The 23,294-nt window shown below is 35.8% G+C and overlaps 1 protein-coding gene across 1 annotated transcript in view; it reads right to left on the reverse strand.

Annotated features, from left to right (window-relative positions):
* LOC107596596 (exocyst complex component 6-like) overlaps positions 1-23,294 on the reverse strand; it is a 60,957-nt gene that overhangs the window by 6,305 nt on the left and 31,358 nt on the right. The window contains exons 12-18 of the mRNA XM_016287353.1: positions 16,567-16,577; positions 16,245-16,356; positions 16,033-16,167; positions 14,665-14,844; positions 14,021-14,050; positions 10,472-10,613; positions 5,433-5,506 (exon numbers count right to left, since the gene is read on the reverse strand). Of these exons, the coding sequence (XP_016142839.1) occupies positions 5,433-5,506; positions 10,472-10,613; positions 14,021-14,050; positions 14,665-14,844; positions 16,033-16,167; positions 16,245-16,356; positions 16,567-16,577 (684 nt within the window). The remainder of the gene's footprint in view (positions 1-5,432; positions 5,507-10,471; positions 10,614-14,020; positions 14,051-14,664; positions 14,845-16,032; positions 16,168-16,244; positions 16,357-16,566; positions 16,578-23,294) is intronic.

Raw genomic sequence — 23,294 nt, forward strand, 5'->3', positions numbered from 1 at the left:
AAAAAATCTCTACATTTTCAATATTTGATTTATTCAGGGTTGTTATAGTTAACAAAAACTAAAACCATAAAAAAACCTTCTCATTAATTGAAATAAAAGAAACACTAACTGAAAAAAAGTCAAATGTATTTTTTCCCCCAAAATGTATTAGCTGTCAAAGCAACATTTCTCATTTTAATTGAGTTAAATTTGAAACTAAAATAACTAAAACATAAATAAAAATTAAAACAATATTTTTTTATAGTTCTATAGTTTTTATATATAACAATGACAAAACACACAACAAAATTACTAAAACTTTAACTAAAATTAAAATAAAAATAAAAATAAAGCTCCCTGATATTTTTTTTTTAAAACTTTTTCTATGCAAGAACCCTGATCATAACTAAATAATTAAATAAATAAATAATTCATAAGTTGCCCAAAGAGAAGTGTGTGAGGTCATACACTAATGGTGGGGGTTAGTGAGGAGCTGGGAGCACTTTAAATGCAAAAGGAAGAGAAATCCCTCCGTGACCTCCAGATAACCCACAGAGGAGCTAATCCTGGCTCCACGGTGCTCTGGTCAGTGGACTCCCTGCCACTTGGCAACTCTGATTCAAAGCAAAGCTCTGGACACATTGAACTTAATTTGCTGGAGAAGGGCCAGATCACTCACCTCTATGTATGCAAATCAATATCAATCAATGGGGGACAATTCCCGGATGGCTCGTTCATTATGGAGAGCCGGGAGAGGTGGGTTCAGGGGGCTAATAGCACTTCACACCTACTATGTGGTCCGTATTGAGGAGGTCTGTTTTACGGACCATTATTTAGTGCTGTTTGCTGCTCCTGCTGGGCTATGACAATATTGCTGCTAAACACAACAAGACCCTGCGGAGCATCATGGGCAACAAGACTGTGCTCGTAAATGTCAATATTTGCAGACCTTGGGCTGGGCGATACAGCCAAATCAATTATCCAAAATAGATTTAACTGTCATTCAAGGTATACATGACATAAGTTCATGCATTTCCTGGATACCCAACTAATAACTAGTTTGGACTGTTATAGTGAGATCGCGATGAGTGACAGCTTTTAATGATTTTTAAGGGAGTTTGTAAACGTGATACTGATTTAATACAACAGTTCAATAGACAAAAAGTTAATATTAAGTGACTTACATTGTCTGACTATAACACTATTGTCTGATTTTGCTCTATTTTGTCGTCGAAAATAGTTTGAAACAAAGTCACAGCTCAGCCGCTGCGCATCTCCATTCAAACACAGCGGTGGCTCGTTTATGAATGAACTGCGTTTTTAAACGAGTCTAGTGAGTCAGTGATTCATGATCACCCATTCATAAATACTGTCACTTGCTTCATTCCTGAATGAATCAGCCGTTCGAATGAATGATTCAGTGATAAAATCAGTGACTTGTCGCCACCTTCTGGCAGTTTTAGTTTCATTTTTAAAGTATCTTTTCAGTTCTTAAAATCATTTAATATTTTTATATTCAACATTTTTTAAAACATTAATTTCAACATGAATTTATGGATTTAATTGCACTCATGCCACCTCTGATCCTCATTAAATGTCTGAAAATACATCTACAAGCCACTTTTTTGTGTTCTTCTGTGCCACCTCTGTACAAATTAATTTTAATACTGATTTCATTTGATTAGTAACTTATTCTTCTTATTCTACTTGTTCTTATTCTATGGTTTTAATTAGAATTTTTAAAAAGCTTATAAAATATACTTTTAAAATTTTACATAAAAGATGACATACTTTTAATAAAAAGTTAGAAAAATGCCATTACAATGGTAAAAACAAAATTCCACTGTAAATCACTTTAAGAAGTCAAATATCACCTCGTAATGGGAAGGCTAATTGTTTATAAAATTTTGGATTATTGATTAGAAGGTGCTCCTAAATTTTTGACTGTGCTCCTAAATGTTTTAAGCTAGGAGCATAAGTGCTCCTAAAAAGAAAAATAAGCATAGAGCCCTGGTTAGAACGAGGCGTTTTAGGTAGGCGTGGTTGACTCTTAACTTTTATAAAGAATATCTCTTTGGATTTGAGACTTTAGTCTTTGCAACTTTACAGATCTTCTTTATGCACCAAGAGCTTGTAACACTCCAAAGAGAAAGGAAAAATTGAAATCGCATCGTATGACCCCTTTAAAAAATTCACCGACCCCAAAGTTTTGAATGGTAGTGTTAATGATGAAGCATTCATGTAGCTCAAACCATACAGTATGTAAGTAAAAGTAAAAAAGAAAGGAAGAACTGAATACCTAAATTAATGCTATATAAGAAAGAATAAGGACATTATTGCCTAAGTTTGCAACACAGCAATTTTTTTCATGTTTTAAATGTTTTAATTGCTAATTGTTGCAAAAAGTAGCTACTGGAAAAGCTGTATTACCGTGAACAACTGATCTATTGTCATACTACTGAAAAAAAAGGATTTATGCACCAAGAGCTTGTAACACTCCAAAGAGAAAGGAAAAATTGAAATCGCATCGTATGACCCCTTTAAAAAATTCACCGACCCCAAAGTTTTGAATGGTAGTGTTAATGATGAAGCATTCATGTAGCTCAAACCATACAGTATGTAAGTAAAAGTAAAAAAGAAAGGAAGAACTGAATACCTAAATTAATGCTATATAAGAAAGAATAAGGACATTATTGCCTAAGTTTGCAACACAGCAATTTTTTTCATGTTTTAAATGTTTTAATTGCTAATTGTTGCAAAAAGTAGCTACTGGAAAAGCTGTATTACTGTGAACAACTGATCTATTGTCATACTACTGAAAAAAAAGGAGTCAAGTTAGCAGCATCTCTACTTTTAGATACTTACTCGCGATGCTGGTGAAAGTGAAGAACACAGGAAAACTTGCCATGTTCAGAAATGTGCCTTCAGACATTTAAGTTTCTCTTAAGTGATGTGAACAAATGAATTTTTACCAGTATTAGTACAAGCATCTGCAGCCCTGCACAGTATCACCTAACAGATAACAAGAATTTAAAACGTTTAAAACACAACAGAGTAAATAAGAGCCACTCCATTAGCTGCTGCGTGATTGGCAGGGAGACTGTGACCTCTCTATTTGGTGTTGGTACATGCTCCAAAAAAAAGCATCTACTCCACGTAGGACTGCAATAAGAGCTTTGCGTTGTAATGCATGATGGGAAGGTTATCTACACAGGGGATTGGGGTGAATAGCTAAATTCTGATGGCCAGCACTCCGCTCTCCTTATCTCTGACCTTGTCCGAGCTCGCTCTGCCTGAATTGGAGCCAGAGCTCACTGAGAGCACTTGAGAGAAGCGGTCATCAAATCCTCCAAGAAACCAGGTGAGGATCAAAGCGGCGTCACACTAATGGTAATCGAGAGGTCTTGGCGAGCGGTCGCAGTCGTGACACGGTGAGAGACGCCCCCCCCCCCGACCGGTGCGTGGCACGCAGATAAAGCCAGAGCTGCGTGTTTCTTCATTTCCCATGAACGGGTGGTGTATGTGATTCAGCATGTGGTTTGAAATTGCACCCACAAATAAAATTCTGTCATCACTTACTCACCCTCATGTCATTCCAAACTCTATCACTTCCTTTTCTTCCGTGGAATACCAAAGGTGAATTTCTGAAGAATGGACCCATTTCACGGACTGTGATGATGCAAGTCCACATTTACTTGTATTTTCTTTTTCATTTATGTACAGTTATAACATATTTTGATTAAACAGAAAACTAGTAAACACAGCTGCATGAGTGTTTCTACAACAGCTGACGGGAGTAACTGCAAATCTGACAACTTACTCTTTTCTGACAACTGTAATAAATCTCTCCAATTTTTTTTTAGCTCTTTTGGAGAGTCATAGAAATACTATTATGGATTTTTCCTTTTGCTACTGAAGCAAATGGGACTGCAAAAATAATTTATGCTTTATAATGAACGTAAATAAGGACTTGGGCTGTCAAGAACCAAAAAAGCATCATAAAAGTATCATTAATGTATTGTATATAAATTGTGTTCTATATTTCAAGACCTTTGAAGTCATACAATAGCATTATGTGAGATAGAGACTTAAAGGGGTAGTTCACCAAAAAATGAAAATTACCCCATGATTTACTCACCCTCAAGCCATCCTAGGTGTATATGACTTTCTTCTTTCAGACGAATACAATCAGAGTTATATAAAAAAATGTCCTGGCTCTTCCAAGCTTAATAATGGCAGTGAATGGTGATCGAGATTTTGAAGCATTAGATTTTGAAGGAAGTCATCCGCTGGAACGCCACTCTCTCGTGAACGAACATATGACAGTTAGCGGAAGCTAGAGATTACAGTTTCTAAAGTTTTAAATATGGATCTTTTTCTTATACAAACGCATCGATTCACTTAAGAAGGCCTTTATTAACCCCCCGGAGCTGTGTGGAGCACTTTTTATGATGGATGGATGCACTTAAATCTCGACCCCCATTCACTGCCGTTATTAAGATTGGACATTTATTAATATAACTCTGATTGTATTTATCTGAAAGAAGAAAGTGAGTAAATCATGGGGTAATTTTCATTTTTGGGTGAACTATCCCTTTAAACGGGAATCAAAATTTGCATACTTTGTAAACAAAACCTGAAGCTGATGGCATCTAATTAAGTCATATGGTCTACTTTTATGATTCTTTATAAAGATATTTTGAGAAGATATTTCATGCTTTACAGTGGAAGTCACTATAACTGTTTGGTTACCAACATTCTTCTAAACTATCTTCTTTTGTGTTCTCCAGAAGAAAACAAGTTATACAGGTCTGAAACGACATGAGGATTTTCATTTTTGGGTGAACTATCCCTTTAAGAGCTGGACAGTCCCAGTCCCCTTTGATTTTTTATTAGTTGGAATACAGCAGCCAGGACATCTTGAAAACACAGCTTGTGTTCTACACAAATAAAGTCAGGACAAAAGGGTGAGTAAATTATGACAGAAATGTAATTTTTCTTCAACAGCGTGCTGAAAATGTTTAAGTAATACTGCAGCATGTGTGATTTGAAGACACTTTCAGCTTTCTGCTGAACATAAAAAGAGGTATTAGAAACCAAATGGATTTTAAACAGTATTATTAACTCCACACCCTAATAATACTTCCTTATATGACATACCTTTGTAGAAGAAACCTTGACATGACCTCGGTTTTACACCTTAAGCACCTCAGGCCCAGATTAAAAGTTCAAACTTCAAGCAGCACAAAAAACAGGACCAAACGAAGAAAGAAATCCTGATAGCATAATGAACCCCACTGCGACTAAGTGATTTCCCCTCCTGAAGGTAAGCATGTTCAGGTTGGGATAATCCATTAGTGCCTGTTAATGCTGTATGTTCTCCACCCTTCCCTTCAGCTCCACTCACAGGGACTATGGATCAAGAATAGTCATGTCTGCAGAGAGGTCTGTACCTGTCGGAGGTCAATGAAGGCCAACTGCAGCGTGTCCCCCTGGAATCCTGGCACGGGCTCTGAACTGGCAAACACTGTGAAAAGAACAGGAAAATACCATTTAAAAAACAATTAGTTTAATTAATTGTTCAAACTCTTGAATAATCTTTACAAAGCATTTTTGTTACCCTGTTTTTTGTTAACATTAACCATATACCATGTTGCTTGATAAAGCCAACATACCGCTCTACTATTTTTTATTATTATTATTATTACTACATTTCTGAGACTAAAATTTCGAACACTAAGCTGTCCTAAAACATTTAAGTTACATCCCCCAAACTCAGTTCAGACAAATATATACAGCAAGTTTGTGTTGCTGTATATTTGAAACTTGACTCGCTGTTTTCCAAAACCAGAGGATCAAAAATACTTACCTACTTAACCAACTAACTAACTCACTCACTCTCTCCTGCGGCTGCTCCCATTAGTGGTCGTACAGGAATGATCCATACAGGAATTTGGCACAGGTTTTACGCAGGATGCCCTTCCTAACTAACTATCTATGGCTGTCCAAAACCAGATGATCAAAACTAACTATTTAACTAACTGATCTAGACCTACAGTTTTCCAAAATCAGAAAATCAAGACTAACTCACTCACTGCATCTATGGTTTTCTAAGACCAGATGATCATAACCAGGGGTCTCCAAACTCAGCCCTGGAGGGCCGGTGTCCTGCAGAGTTTAGCTCCAACCCTAATTAAACACACCTGAACCAGCTAACCAAGTTTCTACTAGGCATACTAGAAACTTCCAGGCAGGTGTGTTAAGGCAAGGTGTAGCTAAACTCTGCAGGACACCGGCCCTCCAGAACTCACTCACTCACTGTAAGGTTTTCTATAACCAGATGATCATAACTAACTAACTCACTCACTCACTCACTCACTCTATGGTTTTCTAAAACCAGATGATCATAACTAACTAACTCACTCACTCTATGGTTTTTTAAAACCAGATGATCATAACTAACTCACTCACTCTATGGTTTTCTAAAACCAGATGATCATAACTAACTCACTCACTCACTCACTCTATGGTTTTCAATAACCAGATGATCATAACTAACTAACAAACTAACTAACTCACTCTATGGTTTTCTAAAACCAGATGATCATAACTAACTCTATCTATGGTTTCCTAAAACTAGATGATCTTAACTCACTCAATGGCTTTATAAACCCAGATGATCAAAACTATTTATCAAACAAACTCAACTAACAAACCTATCTCTCCATCCATCCATCCATCTATCTATCAGAGTGTGATATGAGAAAGCAAAAGTTTGCTCAAAAAAAAAAAATCTGTCAGTTAAATCAGATTAGCTATCATTTTGTACAAATTTCTGACTGAGGAAAGCTGGATCAACCATAAGAATCAAGTATTCCAGAGAGCTTAATTCCAGAAGAATTGAACAATTACAGTGAACTACACTGGTTTCAAGTTCGTGCAGCCACAGCGATTTCATTAATGATAACGTGACATGACATGTGACATGTGACATTCCATACTTGGAATTAGTGCTCTGCATTTAACACAGCAGTGAACACACACACCGGAGCAGTGGGCAGAAATGTATGCACCCGGGGAGCAGTTGGGAGTTCGGTGCCTTCCTCAGTCGTGGTATTGAAGGTGGAAGAGAGCGCTGTACATTCACTCCCCCCACCTACAATTCCTGCCGGACCTGAGACTCGAACTCGCAACCTTTGGGTTACGAGTCAGACTCTCTAACCATTGGGCCATGAATTCCCCACGACCTAACAGACCTACCATGAGCCCTAGGATTAAGCAACAGTCAGTCAGTCAGTATGTGTTCATGTGCACTTATAATGGATATACAGTATAGTCGAGCTGCAGTCTTCAAGTACACAAGATGCAAAATTAAATATTTTAAGGAATAAATTCATGTTGCACCATGAATTTGCACTCTGTCCTTCAGCTCAAGTGCACCAAGGCCACTTGTGGTCCCATTAATGTGTATGTATGCTGGATGAGGCCAAACTACAGAAACTGGACTGGTGTCTTAAACATTTTAAAAAGACAGATTACCGTTTCAGTCTGAATGAAAGTGCATGTATGACCTTGATCACATCCCAAACGCATGTGACTTCACTTCCCGGTTAACTATCCACTGACCCACTATAAATTACAAGCAAAATTCAGACAAATCAGACTGTGAACTCACAACATAAGTATTCCTATGGGTGCATCTTAACTGTCTGTGTTTTGACTAGCGTAAGATGAACTGCCACTAATGGGACGAACACCATTCAGACCTTAGAGAAGGGCCAGACATTCCCTGGCGTACCTGTGCGGTTGGACCCTCACAAATTCTAGACATCTGTAACCTGAGGCCACAGATACGAGCATGCACACACACACAGCCTTTTCACTTCTGCTGACAGTGATGTAGCATGACTGAAACCTTAAATCGACTGGTGTCTTAAACATTTTAAAAAGACAGATTACCGTTTCAGTCTGAATGAAAGTGCATGTATGACCTTGATCACATCCCAAACGCATGTGACTTCACTTCCCGGTTAACTATCCACTGACCCACTATAAATTACAAGCAAAATTCAGACAAATCAGACTGTGAACTCACAACATAAGTATTCCTATGGGTGCATCTTAACTGTCTGTGTTTTGACTAGCGTAAGATGAACTGCCACTAATGGGACGAACACCATTCAGACCTTAGAGAAGGGCCAGACATTCCCTGCCGTACCTGTGCGGTTGGACCCTCACAAATTCTAGACATCTGTAACCTGAGGCCACAGATACGAGCATGCACACACACAGCCTTTTCACTTCTGCTGACAGTGATGTAGCATGACTGAAACCTTAAATGGCTGAGGAGCAGAAGATGCGATGCTAGAACCAAAGAGCTGTCCACATCTTAACATTATTGATGAAGACTGTGCTCTGACATCTCAATTGTGCCATTCAGAATCAAAGGGGCTTACGGGCTTCCCCAGGGAGATATCAGAGATGAAACCTCAATGAGATCAGGTTCTACATTTCACAAAAACATAGAGAATAACACCACACAATACTTATGAGCACCTGCTATAATTATAGCATACTATTTTTTAAAACTACCAATAAGCCCGTCTGTTGTGATAACCAGCTGTACACCTTTGGTGTACTCGGAAAAACTGAAGTATTGAAAACGATCAGAGATAGAAATGGCCCCAAAAATGTAAATATTTGGAGCCAGAGCATCCACCTGAATTCACTTTACACTACTGTTCAAACATTTGGGGTTGATAAGATTTTTTTATGTTTTTAAAAAAAGTCTCTTATGCTTAACAAGGCTTCATTTATTTCATTAAAAATACAGTAAAAGCAGAAATATTATTACAATTTGAAATAACCATCTTCTATTTCAATACATTTTAAAATGTAATTTATTCCTGTGATGTCAAAGCTGAATTTTTAGCAGCCATTACTCCAGTCTACAGTGTCCCATAATCTTTACTGTCAATTGTTTTAAATTTAATTTAACGCATCCTTGCTGAATTAAAGGATTCAATTTTTTCAGAAAACATCTCCTTTTGTGTTCCACACACAACAGTTTTGTCATATGGCTTTGAAACAGCATTTTCATTTTTGGTAGAACTATAAACTATATCCTTATACGGGTGGGTAATGCATGCAAATGCAGCACATGTAAGATGAACGAATGTTCAAATGGATAAGCGATTAATGTTGTTCTAAACTGTTTCATATCAGCTCATATCAGAGCAGGTGTGGATTTCCAAGAGCAGGTGGAGTGCGGGTAATCAGGAACGTTCCTTGAAAGAGTGTAACTCAGATAACTGCTTCTGAGAACACCTGATAATATCAATAATACCTGCTGCATGAATGCATCTACCGTTATGTTGCGCTTCACAGAGCATAATCGTGACATGCCTATCTATTAGTGCATTAGTCATATTCCGCTTTGAAATGGTTTATGGTAATGCTCAAACTTTCAGAATGGACATATTTTCTATAATATGTCTTTGTGGTTATTTGTATGTCTCTGGCTGCTAGAGGATTCACAGAGTAAGAATTTCATTGTACAGTGTAACTGTGTTACCTGTACATACTGTATGACAATAAACTCTTAATGATTTACAACAGATAAGATGCATTCAATAAATGATGACTATTATTTTATACTTCGCTTACAAAGCTACTGTATGGTTTCAGAAACTTAAAATACAGTATATGGACCACTGTTATAGTTTACAGGGTCTACACAGTAAAAATGATCATAATTTTAATGGTGAAGACTGTAGAAATGCTACTGTAAAAGCCTGTTTGGTTAAAGGTTCTTTTAGTCTACACGGTGAAAAATTTTAATCTAATGGGATATTTCATGTACTTTTACAGTACAATACTTTAGTTTTTGGAAGAGAAAAAGAACAAACCATCTTATAATTTACAGTGAAAAAACGTAAATTGACATTGCCAGAAATCCCTGTGGGATACTTCATATTTGATGGTTTTTATGTTACATCTTATGATATCAAATTAATGTTTACCGCATGTGTCATGTGTGTTAACATGATGGTGTTTTGTATTTGTGTGTATGACACAGTGTGCATATTAATATTTACTTCAGCTTGCTGATGAGCTTTGGCTTTCTCTTTACCTCCTGTGTTTAAAAAAAAAAGGTTTTTCAGTGTATTATAAAGGTACAAAACAGGTTTTAGTATTTAAGTGGGTTGGTATATTAACATTATATCAGGTAATGAAATATATGTATTATTTTCTTTATAATTTAAGGTTAATCCCTAAAACCTGAAATGTTGCTACTGTATCTTTTATGGTAAAGTTTTGGCAACCACAGCTGCCTTTATTTTATCGCAAATCTCTTTTTCTAACAATGTAAAAACGACAAGAGGGTGATCATTAATGACAGAAGCTTCATTACTGGGTGGACTATTGAAATGAACAAGGAGGCGGCATTGTAAATATGCAATTGTTAAATTATCGAAGACGCACTACTCACGTTCACACTGCATAACGTCCAGGTTAAACTGCTGAATGGCTCCCATGCTGATCTGTTTGAGCTCAGTATCTAGCAGCATCTGCATCAGTGACGTGGCCAGGTGTTTACAGGAAGACATACACGCTGTCTGCGCCACCTTACCCTGAGGAACGGCACACAAACACACCAACAAACCGTTACTACAGGTGTCCTCAGCCACACACGGCATCAGAGCTTTTCTATCTCAATATCTTAATCAATTCATAGCACCAAAGTTAGTATCAGGGTCTGTGCCACGCTATGAACATAAAGCAATGGCTAGTTTAGAATAGCAGTTTCACCCTAAAATGTTGCTCCAAGCCCATATGAATTTTTTCTTATGTATTATTCTTATAAAAAATTTGCTAAAAAAACAACAACTAATGAATCAATGTGTATTGTCTGCATAATGCCTGATTTCTCCAGTAACTCAGATTAGATTTTAAATAAGAACATTATTTTTCTGAATATGCACTTTGTAAATATTTCAGACAATATAAATCATAGACAATATAATTGTTAAATTGTAAAAACATGAAATATAATTTTATACGATTTTAAAGGCATAGTATATAATCAGTGTCAATGATTACATAATGATTCTGTGACACCGTGACAATGTGCAAGCTATTGTATCTGTATTTTCAGCAAAGCAGAATTATGAATATTTCTATGCTGGTGTCACCACTGCTTTGTACATGTGAAACCAGAACCATAGTAATTCAGTAATTACGCATAAAAGAATTAACAGCTTATTGTAATCTTACTGTAACCAACACCAACACTAATTACAAAAGTACATCATGATCATTGGTGTGTTTTCACTGCAAAACAGCATAAAAATTTAAATATCGCAGCAAATTTTGAGAAAAGACACAATAAATTCGGTCATTTTAGGCTGCACAAATCTGGAAGAGAAAAAAAAAAAGCAAAATCCAGGTGGGACTGATATAAATATACACACACAGAAAAACATTTGGTGTAGGATTTACTTTTAAAAAAAATTCACTAAAAATTGCAAGTAAATTTCACTAAAGTTTACAAAGAAACGGCAAGGAACACACTGAATGAAACATGAAAGATTGATGTAGAAATGCTGAAATAGTAAATAAAAACACTACAATAATCTTTTTTTCCCCGAAATGTTGTAAAATAATTTTGTTCACTGTAGCATGACTGCTCACTTCCATATATTTAAAGTGAATGTGAATGGGTCTAAAAAACTAAACTAAACTAAAAAAGGGAATATAAGTGGTCCATATGATTCATACTCTATATTTTAAGTCTTCTGATCTCCTGGACTGTCTTATATCATAATTTAGCTTTGTATGATGAACAGACTGAAATTCTAGTTGTCATTCTTGATATTTCTGTTGCGTTTTGTGTCATTTTAGAACTTGGCAGCTCCAGTCACCATTCACATTCAATGAATTTATAAAGGATCAGCCTGGTTATTCTTTAAAAAAGTCCTCTTTTTTTGTTCCACCGAGGACAGAAAAACATATGGGTTTGGAGCAACATGAGGGTGAGTAAATAATGACAGAATGTATGAAAGTAATAAGCACAGAGATCATTTTGGAAGCGTATGTTGATTCACTTCCAAATATGTAACCATAATTTATAAAACCATACTTAACACCTAAAATCTAAATCAGTGGAAGTAATGACGCAAAATGAAGATGACAAAGGTTTACAGCTCTTGAAAATCCACCATCTGATGGATTTCAATTCAGACACAAACACACGGTGACATCTAGTCTCACATCTACAGCAGACGTTCATGCAAGCCGACACGCTCATAAGGAGCAGGGTTGTAAAGAGGAAAAAGGTAAAAGACCAGTTAAACCTGGCAATACCAGATGCCAAACACTCAAAACTCATGCAACAGCTGCTCCACCAGTACATGCTGACAACTAGCAAAGAAATGAATAAACAATTACATTTGATTATTCTATCCAAAGCAAAAAAACAAAAAGCAAACAAAGCTCTTCGCAAAAGAACACCCCTGTCATTATCATGTTATCAGTGTTGATATCCATTAGACACATCACAGTTTGCTATAAACAAGATATATACACGTTTCACTTATTTCATCTGTAAGCAACATAAAACACTCCAGCACCACACTGAACAACCAATCCTGTTTAACAAGCATATGCATAATTAAAAAACACAAAGCCAATAAGTTCAGAATGCATGGACATTTTATTTCTAGAAATAACCAAATATTTGGAAAATCAGGACTATAAAAGCAGCCCCCTAAAAATTCATCACATTTAAAAATCTTTGAGATGCTCTCCGAGACCATCATTTTGTTTAAATTTCGATTCCACTCTTAAAAAGATGCTTATATATAAATTTAACTACTTTGCACAAACACACACACAAACAAAAATAATTTAAATGTTGCACCACAAATATAAGTCCTAACCAGGCAAGAGGCACAGGTTATTATATTTAATACAAGTTAAAAAAAATTGACTTGAAATATAATGATTATTAATGGGAATAAAATATCAAAAAATATATATTAAAATATATGTTTTTATATATTTTCACCATCTAGCTTCCAAGGCAACATTTCTCGGTTTCAATTAGTTTAATTTGATTACTAAATTACTAAAACTTTAACTTATAAAAATAAAAACGAATTCAAAATATTAATATCAACTATAACAGTTTCTCCATGATACTAAAATAACACTGATGTGAAGTGGACTATTGGACCAATGAGTTTTGACTGAGGGAGGGACACATCACAACACCAGAAATACAAACCGAACCGGAAATAGCTATTAATAAAAATGGCTTCCCTTTTGTCTCATCCCATTATGTTAGAAAAATGTGCAGGTTTCATTAAAACATGAGCTGAATGGTTATGTTCTAAAACCCTTTTTTGAGCTCACATCTCTTTCAACCAATACAATTTTTAATGGCCTGTTTCTACTAAGTCAGCTTATATAAAATAAACTGGTGTGAAGTGAGTTAGCTGCGCTAACATACAGATTATGTAACATCTGAGTATACTTGACATACAATGACATACTGCTGTATGCTACTGTATACTGCAACTAGGTAGTAGGTTAGAAAGAATGTGTCATTATGCAGCATTAATAAAGCAGCATTCTGAATTGAGAGACACTCATTATTGAGACTATTTAAGAGATAGATCACCCAAAAATCCAAATGAAACAATGTGAAACGATCTGAAGAAAGTCAGTCAGTCACACAGGTTTGGAATGACATGAGGTGAGAGAATTTAATTTTTGGGTGAATTGTCCCTTTAAATGCTTGTGACTAGTGCTAGGGAATCTCATAAGAATGGCACGCGTGTTCTGCGTGGTCAGACAATCAGGGGCAGCATGCCAATCGATCTGGTTTACATTCTGCATTACACGTGAAAAGGGAAGCAAAACAAGACTGGCAGCAAGTCCACATAGCTGACATGAACATGCAGTTTTAATGTCTTTTTTTTTGGCTTGTAAATTAATTTTCTCTTCCTCCTCTAGGGTTCGAAGAGAGTCTACTTACCGACATTGCAGCATGATCATTGTTGTTATTCTGAGTGGAAACACCAAGAAAATAAAACACGGACAGGGAAAGAAAGTATAGCGATAATAAATGGACAGACAAAGGAAAATCAGAAAACCAAGCATGCCTGGCAGAAAATAAATCGAAGAATACATTCACTTACAGGAAAGATGTTACATTGTTGAGAAACCAAAGCATAACCAACTTAAACTGGAGGTTAAAGTAATTTGTTTAAGAGGACAGGGCAGCTGAAGAGAAACGCAAGCAAGCTGTATCGTTCTCAGTGAATGGATGGGTTGGGAGTTGATTATGTACAGGAATAGACAGAGATTTGATTGGTTTTTGGGAACGGACATCTTATGTTTGTGTAATGACACCTATGACACCAAACACAACATTCCTATGCACTTACATATTGATTTACACCTAACAGTGGAAAGTCAAAAGAGGGGCATAATCTAGAAAATGTATTATTCTGAAGGGCTCCTAGAACTTCCGCCAAGGTGTGACCAACTAAACACCTATAAATGCAACACTGATTGATGCCACATATGCAATAACACACATTACATGAACCCACGGGTGAAGAACGATCACAAAATCATGGCGAGCACTGTGTATGAATAGGACGGTGTGGATCTTACCGGAAGGTGCGTGAAGACCTGGAAGGTGCTACGCAGGAAGTTAATGAGGTCCATGAGGTAGCCGCTGGCCCTGCCGTCCGACTCTGCCATGCCCCATTCATAATCAGCCAGCTGAATGAATTCATCAATCTTCTGGTTGAGTTTGGTGTATATTTCTCCTTCAGCTGCGTGTCTGGCGTCCTAAAAATAGCAAACCATGCATTCAAAGTTTTCCAGAAGTGTACAAACTCTGGTACAACCAACTGCTAAATGATTCCTGGGATGTATTGAAACAATAAATGTTGCATCCAATAAATGTCTGCTTTTTTGTTTAACTTCTCATGCAAATTAAATAAAAAAATTAAAAGTAAAATTTCCCTATCAAATGCAATTCCAAGTTGTAAAACAACAACATTTGGAAAATGCCTTCCTCCAGAAGTGTACAAACACTGGTACAACCAATTGCCAATTGAATCCTGGGATGCATTTAAACAGCACTGAAACAAATTTTGCAACCAATGCATGTCTGTTATTTTTAACACTACAATCAAAAATATTCACATGCATATCAAATGACAAGCATTTTTGGCATATCACATGGTAAGACTTTCCTATCAAATGCAAATCAAGATTCAAAAACAGCAAAATGTGGAAAATTCCTGGTTGCACTGGCAATCAATTTCCAATTGAAGCAATAAATGTTGCAACCACTAAATATTCATGCAACAATCAAACATAATTTGCATGGACATCAGACGGTAAAAATTTTGCGGATCTCAAATGGTAATAATTATCTATCAAACGCAATTCCAAGATCTAAGAACAACAAAATGCGAAAAAGGGCGGGGGTTAATACTTATGCAATGCATCGTATTTAAACTTGAGCAATGCAACCATGCTTCTGAGTGTTTAATGACTGAAAAAGAGGTCACCCGATAACATCTCTGTCATCTATGCTAACATTTCATGCTACAGTTAAAAATATTTTTTATGCATATCAAATAGTAAACGTGGTGGATCTTAAATGGTAAAAAAAAATCCTTATCAAATGCAATTTCACATTGTAAAACAACAAAATGTGGAAAGAGGTGGGGGTGAATGCATTGTAATCAAACTTGAGCAATGCTAACATGCTGCTGCATGTTTAATGACTCAGAAAGAGGCTACCCGATAATACCTCTGTTTAGATACATTTAACAAAGTGGCATCAAAACAAGCTCTGTATGGAGTTGGTGAAGCCTGAGGCGGCTCCTGTCCTGTGCTGTCGATGACAGCTTTACTCTGAGGGAACCGCTCCAGTCGGCTGATCTCTGATCATAGTGTGCCCACGGCGGTTGTACAGCCGAGTGAAATGTGTAATTAAAGAACATGTCTGTGAATGACTTTTACCTTGAAGGTGGAAAGCCCGTAGAGTCTTGTGGTATGAACTGTTTCCGGGGACACATTGGTGATGTTGGTGATAAAATCCTCCAGGTATTTACACGCGTGCTCTAAATGGGTGGTGTTGATGATAATTTGAACTAGCTGAAAAACATAACAGAAACAGATTTTGGAACTGAGCTTCGCAGACAGAATGAGGTGGTTCGTCACATTAACGTTACCTCAGTTAATCCTATGTGTGGCTTTTTGATGAGATTTTGTAAGCAGCTGCTCAGCGTCCTCGTCAGCAGCAGGTTGGTGGATTTACGGAGCATGTCGTCAATCTCAGTTGAGCTGAAATACAAGTTAAACAAGAAATATGCTTATATTTTTAATTATGTCTCATACAAAAATTAGGAGTACATCTCAAAAAAGTACAATATGCTTTCTCAATAAAATACTACGGTATTTGTTTCAGATTATATATTTTATATTATATACAAGTAACACAGTCGACAGGACAAATTGTTAACTATTGCACAGATAGCTCATGCACATACATACTCAAATTTCCTCTGATACATAGAAGGTTAAATGATCATAAAAAATGCTTTGTCTGGACAACCACATTATTTTCTTGACCAGGTCAACCTTAATTCTGATTATTTATCTGAAGTGCAATCATTAAAAAATATTGCACACCATAACAATGAACTCAACATAACTGACGGTCAATTATTATACTCCTTGACTCCTGACAAGAAAAGAACACTTTTTAAAGAACATTTAAACTGAATTTCAAAAACACTTGTTTTTTCTGGAGTACTTAGACTTTTTAAAAAATGTCAATATAGATAATGTTCACTGTAGCTTTTTTTTACAATTTAATTTTCATTTCACGGGATGTCATTTAGGGGACATCATGGCTATTTCAAGAATGAAACACAGGATGCACAAAGTATTTGTGTAAGATTATAATATGCTTTCCCTTGGATAAATTATGATTTTTATAAAGCTGATTTTTGGGGAAAATTTATTATCATCAATAGACATGACGTTTACCTTTTAAATTATAGAATGACTATACTTATTTCAATTTATTAGATATGTGGAATACATTATTCTGATTGGTCAGTTGCATTCTTCTGTTGAACAATGTTGTATATAATGACAAAAAATTGTACCAGGTCACCTATTTCCTATGCTATGCTAGTTTTTAAGTCATAAGTCATTTTAATTCAGAACAATATTTAATGTCCATTTATTTATTTATTTGCCAAGAAGACATGTAACATGACATTACTTGAGCAAGAGAGAAAAGTGGCAGTTATTGTGCTATTTGCCAGAAAAATTAGCTTGTTAGTGGAAAGCTACATTGTTTTGAAAACAACTGAGCCACTAAGAAACGTAAAAAAATGTATTTGCATCTTTTGGTACATTATGCCCCCAAAATTATCTTTCTTTTCCGGAACGCAAAATAATTTTGCATTGGACAACATTGGACCCCTTTTCATTGTATGGACAAAAACACTTGGTGAGTAAATGATGACAGAATTTCAATTTTTTGGTTGTACTATCTCTTTAACCAAGCATAGCATGCTTGCTGTCTGCACTCATTAGTACTGACTGGGTCCACAGCTAGCCCTACTGCTGCCAAGCACGCTTGTAAGGTGTGAGTGTTTACAGGACACTGCTGGTTGGTGTTGATTTTGCGGTTGGGGACGGTGTGTCTCAGTGTGAGGTGTTGATTAGGAGAGAGTGATCAGGTGGGAAACGCTCCATGAAGAGGTGCAGAGGTCGCTCATTATCGCTTGCTTAAATAACAAAGAAACCATTAGAGAGGAGTGTGAAATCTGCAGTCGTTTGCATTGATTAGCGGAGGGACAGGAGGGGAAAAGACTATGTTAGATCATAAGTGCTCTGACAGCCTCATGTGGGTCTCCTCACACTCTTTTAGCTGCTCAAAGCAAAAGCAGTTTGGCTGGTAGTCTGTGGAAATGTCTGGGCGAGCGCTGGCTTGGCCACTGCACCGCTTCGGTGGAAAAGGAGCAATGAGAAGGTAGTGGAGCGATATGCATTTTTTGACGGCCAATATATATCACTCCATTCAATTTAAACAATAACAAATGCTGCAATTAAATTTATTTTACATAATATTGTCTAATAAACACTTACAGTTGCATTTGTGAATCATGTTGTTCACTTATGAATCACATTTAGTAAATATATTAATTCTGAGACTATTCTGACACCATACAAGGCACTAATTATTTCAATTAATTGGCCAAAATGGCTTTCGGGGAAAGAATATCCATCAGCGTATTAAGACTGATTTCTGAAATGATTTCTAAACTAGAAATTATTTGAAAATGAATCTCTATGGGGGGGGGAAAAAAGTGGATACGATATCACACTATTCAATTAAAAAAAAGTAAATAACATTTTGCAAATGTATATTTATTTTTCATAATTTCTGCAAAATTTGAATTCATTTGAAAAGGAATCAATATGAAAAATTGATTTGATATTTGATATCACTCTATTCAATTTATAGATAATAACACAGATTGCAACGACGTTTCTATTTATTTGACATAACATTTACTAAATCAGAAACGATTTCAAAATGTGTTTCAATTAGGGCTGAACTTCTAACCTTGTAAGCTTGTAATCATTGTTTAAATAAGCCTGGTGTAAACATTAATATGAAAGTCAGTAACAAGTCACACAAACTAAAGTAGATTACAGAAATATAAAAACAATCTGTTGCTTTACCAAGTCACACAAACTAAAGTAGATTGCAGAAATATAAAAACAATCTGTTGCTTTACAACACTACTTTCGGTAGTAGCACTCTCCACACACGGTTCGGCACGCGCTAGGACCGCGATTCTACTTAAATCTGACAACGCATCTGTACGCGTGCAAATATTAAGCTTTTTCTGAAGTATTATGTTTAAATGGACAAATTCACACAAAAATGCAAAAATAAACATATGTAAACATGTGGACTGCACTAAACACGGTCTGTTAACTTTAGACCAGTGGTTCTCAAATTCTCAAGTTCGCGAGCGGCAAAATACAGTAGAACCCATTATAATCAGTGACGCTGTGTACACTGAATGCGGCGCGACATTAAATTACTATATGCGGCGCGACATTACTATTTATGACGTACTGACACAAAGTTAAAATGATTAGCAACGGTCGCTTTGTCGCTTCCAGCGCGACGCACAACTGTAGCGTCCGGTATAGACACGGTGAGTGAAGCCGAGAGTTTTGTAACTTTAATAAAGATTAATCTTTAATTTATACAGTCAAACATGCAATGCTGTTTTACATTTCATTACTTTATTAAATTTCTGTACCGGAAAATTAATGTTAGACCTACCTAAAAAAAAAAACGAAAAAAAAAAAAATGTTTATTTTATTTGTATCTTTACTCTATTGTATTTATTTGTGCCGTTGCTTGTAGTTAGATTATTCTTATTTTCTTTATTTTTATTTGACAGTATAGTTTTTGCCTAAACATAGCACATACTGAAACCGTGACTCTAAAACCGTGATACAAACCGAACCGTGAGTAAGTTGAACCGTTCCACCCCTAGTGTGTACAGTAAATCCTATTTTCTCTAAATTTTTTATATACAGTATACACTGAATATGGCACATTGTATACTTTAGAGGATCTAAAAGTTGGATTCAATAAGTTTGCAGGATATGTGGCATTAAATATTTCTGAGATATAACATATAATGTATATTTGCTGAATGTCGTTATGCTTTCTCTCGCCGTACTTTGATGTCATACACCGATCGATCTTCAAGTGGAACACACCTCTTTACTCTCCCGTGTCACGTGACCGAGTGTAATCGCAGCCTCCGCGATTGAAAAATCACGTTTTCTCATATCGCGATATTATCGCAAATGCAATTAATCGTTCAGCCCTAGTTTCAATATGAAGAAAAACATTTGAAAGATGACACTATTAAGATAAATAAAAAGTAAAAGTAAAAAGTAAATAACATGGTGCAGTGAAATGTACATTTAACATAATATTTACTAAATTAGAAATTATTTGAAAATGGAAAAAATAATTTGGACTTTAAAAAATCTAGTCTGCGTGTACTAGGGGTGGAACGGTTCGCGGAAAAAAATCGAACCGTACGGTTCTCCACACACGGTTTGGCACGCGCTAGGACCGCGATTCTACTTAAATCTGACAACGCATCTGTAATATGGTTTGCTATAAATAACAAGAGAAACAAACAGGGTTCGGCTAATATATGTTTCTGTTGATGGATGCGCATTCTGGCTTCCCAATACATTACAACAATAGTGATGAAAAAAAAAAACATTCACTCTTTTTCAATGTGAATGCCATATGCTGGAATATGAGCAGTCATTTATTCCGTCATTACCCAGGTGCTGATAGAGCGCGCGCACAGGTGAGACCTGAACGGCACACGTTGATATCGTACACAGCGTCTTCACGACACGGCTGCAGCGTCAACAATACTACAGTGGCTGTATTAGATCAAAAGGGTGCTTCTACTAAATACTGAGCAAAGGGTCTGAATACTTAGGACCATGTGATATTTCAGTTTTTCTTTTTTAATAAATCTGCAAAAATGTCAACAATGCTGTGTTTTTCTGTCAATATGGGGTGCTGTGTGTACATTAATGAGGAAAAAAAATTAACTTAAATGATTTTAGCAAATGGCTGCAATATAACAAAGAGTGAAAAATTTAAGGGGGTCTGAATACTTTCCGTACCCACTGTATGTGACCCTGGACCACAAAACCAGTCATAAGGGTATACATTTCATTTTATGAAATTTATACATGATTCTACTCCTTTCTTTGCGTGAACATTTGGGCGGTGTTATGCAAATCTTCCCACAGCGTGACGTAGACATGTGGGGGCGTGTTAGAACGAGGCGTTTTAGGTAGGCGTGGTTAACTCTTAACTTTTATAAAGAATATCTCTTTGGTTTTGAGACTTTAGTCTTTGCAATTTTACAGATCTTCTTTATGCACCAAGAGCTTGTAACACTCCAAAGAGAAAGGACAAATTTAAATCGCATCATATGACCCCTTTACGACTGCTTTTGTGCTCCAGGGTCACATAGTCCAATCAGTATAATCAAACACAGCTGGACTCAAATGAATGTGTAGAACCAGTCAGTTAAAAAGTTAAAGACATTACGCTAAATATTCTTCTCAGCATTGCCAAAATAAAAAAAAAAACAAGTCTTACTTTCGACACATATTGAGCAAACTGAAAAAAATTATCAGCCAATGCAATCATTAAAAACACACACACACACACACACACACACATATTGGCTGATATATATCAACATCAGCGATACACTGCTCAACCACTAATCTCTACTGCTGACCAACAGTGGCTACTCGCCTCGGAGAGACTGTGGGAGGTAAAATCCTCCGGCTATGTGCACTTCTAACCCTTTAAAGTTGTCCAAATGAAGTTCTTAGCAATGCATATTACTAATCAAAAATTAAGTTTTAATATATTTACAGTAGGAAATTTACTAAATATCTTCATGGAACATGATCTTTACTTAATATCCTAATGATTTTTGGCATAAAAGAAAAATCAATAATTTTGACCCATACAATGTATTTTTGGCTATTGCTACAAATATACCCCAGCGACTTAAAGTGGTCATATGATGCTGCTAAAAAGAACATGATTGGCCGAATACCTCAAGCGTGAGACAGAAATGTTACGCCCCTCACCATACTGTTAATGCCATGTCCGGCTGGAGCAACGAGACAAGAACATTAAAACCCATTATAAACGAGGCCTTTGTTGCAACATGGGCAGCTTCTTTGGAAATTGTTGCTGTTTAATAAACAAGAAAGACAATAATTCATGTGCAGTCAATAGGAAGAGACATTCACAACCCATTTTCCGAGAAATACTTACACATGCTTTTGTGAATCATGTTGTTCACTTGTGAATCACACTGGTATATAAATATATATATAGGACCCTATGAAATCAGTTTGATTTTTTTCCAAATCCCTTTTTGTTTTTTTTCCAGATTCAGTTTTTTTTTTTTCATTTTAATTTTTCTGGATTCCATTTTTTTTTCTGTTTTAATTTTTCTGGACTCTCTTTTTAATGGTTAAATTACATTTTATCAATCAAAAATGTCAAATTAATTAAAATCATGAAACTTATAGAATTTAACATCAATTTATTAAAAGTTTAACAAAAATGACATGTTTAGGGCCCTATGAAATGTTTTATTTTTTCTCACCTTCTGTTTTTATTGTTATCAAATTCTGTTTATGCATGTCTAATTATTTGAATGCATAAAAACAATTAAGTTTATTTACATTTATTTTTACAATAGCCTATGAAATATTGTTTTCCCCCCTCAGAAATTCTGTGTTTTTTCTGGTTATCAAATGAAGGCATAAAACATGAATTAAATTCATCATTTAACCAAATAAAAATTAAACAAACTTTATTTTTTGGCAAACAAAGGGGATTTAGTACTAACATTAAAACATGAAAGAAATATTGTGTAATTATTCCTTAAAAAATTAAGTATTAATAATTTTAGTAGTAATTGTAGAATTACGTACATTCTACTGAAAAACAGTAATATATTTCAGGCACAATAATTTCTTCAAGTTAAACCAAACTTTTATTTTGACGGGTTGCCGTGAATACCTTTAAATTTCTGTGTGCATATGATATGACGATAATTTTTATTTAAAAAAAATTACATTTAAAGTTACCTTTTTCTGATAGAACAGGTCTATACCTTGTTCTTTTATTAAAAAAATTAAATAGCCTTATGTTATTTATTTTATTTACACGACGGCATGTCATTTCGGTCTCTATGGTCGTGCTCTCTGTATCACGCTCTCTATATCGCGCACAGCGGAGTTCAGCCCCGATACACACACACACACACAAGTGAGCACACTCCCACTAGTATTTGTAAATATTAAGCCGCAAAACGACTATTTAAATATGAATTCTGTGTGTCTATGTGTTAATGAATGGCACAGACGCGCGGTTTTGTTTACTACTCGTACTGAAGCATGCGTGATGCTTGCTGTGATTTTAGGGTCTGCCGTCTCACTAAATGAGGACATAAATACATGAACAACATCTCCAGAACTGCTCTGAGAGTCACTTCATCAGCATTTGACCGTTTCATTTGAGTAAATCTATCCTCATATCATATACACACAGAAATGTAAAAGTATTCACGGCAACCCGTCAAAATAAAAGTTTGGTTTAA

Source organism: Sinocyclocheilus grahami, unplaced genomic scaffold (assembly GCF_001515645.1).
Source record: "Sinocyclocheilus grahami isolate Dianchi unplaced genomic scaffold, SAMN03320097.WGS_v1.1 scaffold221.1, whole genome shotgun sequence".
Taxonomy (NCBI): domain Eukaryota; kingdom Metazoa; phylum Chordata; class Actinopteri; order Cypriniformes; family Cyprinidae; genus Sinocyclocheilus; species Sinocyclocheilus grahami.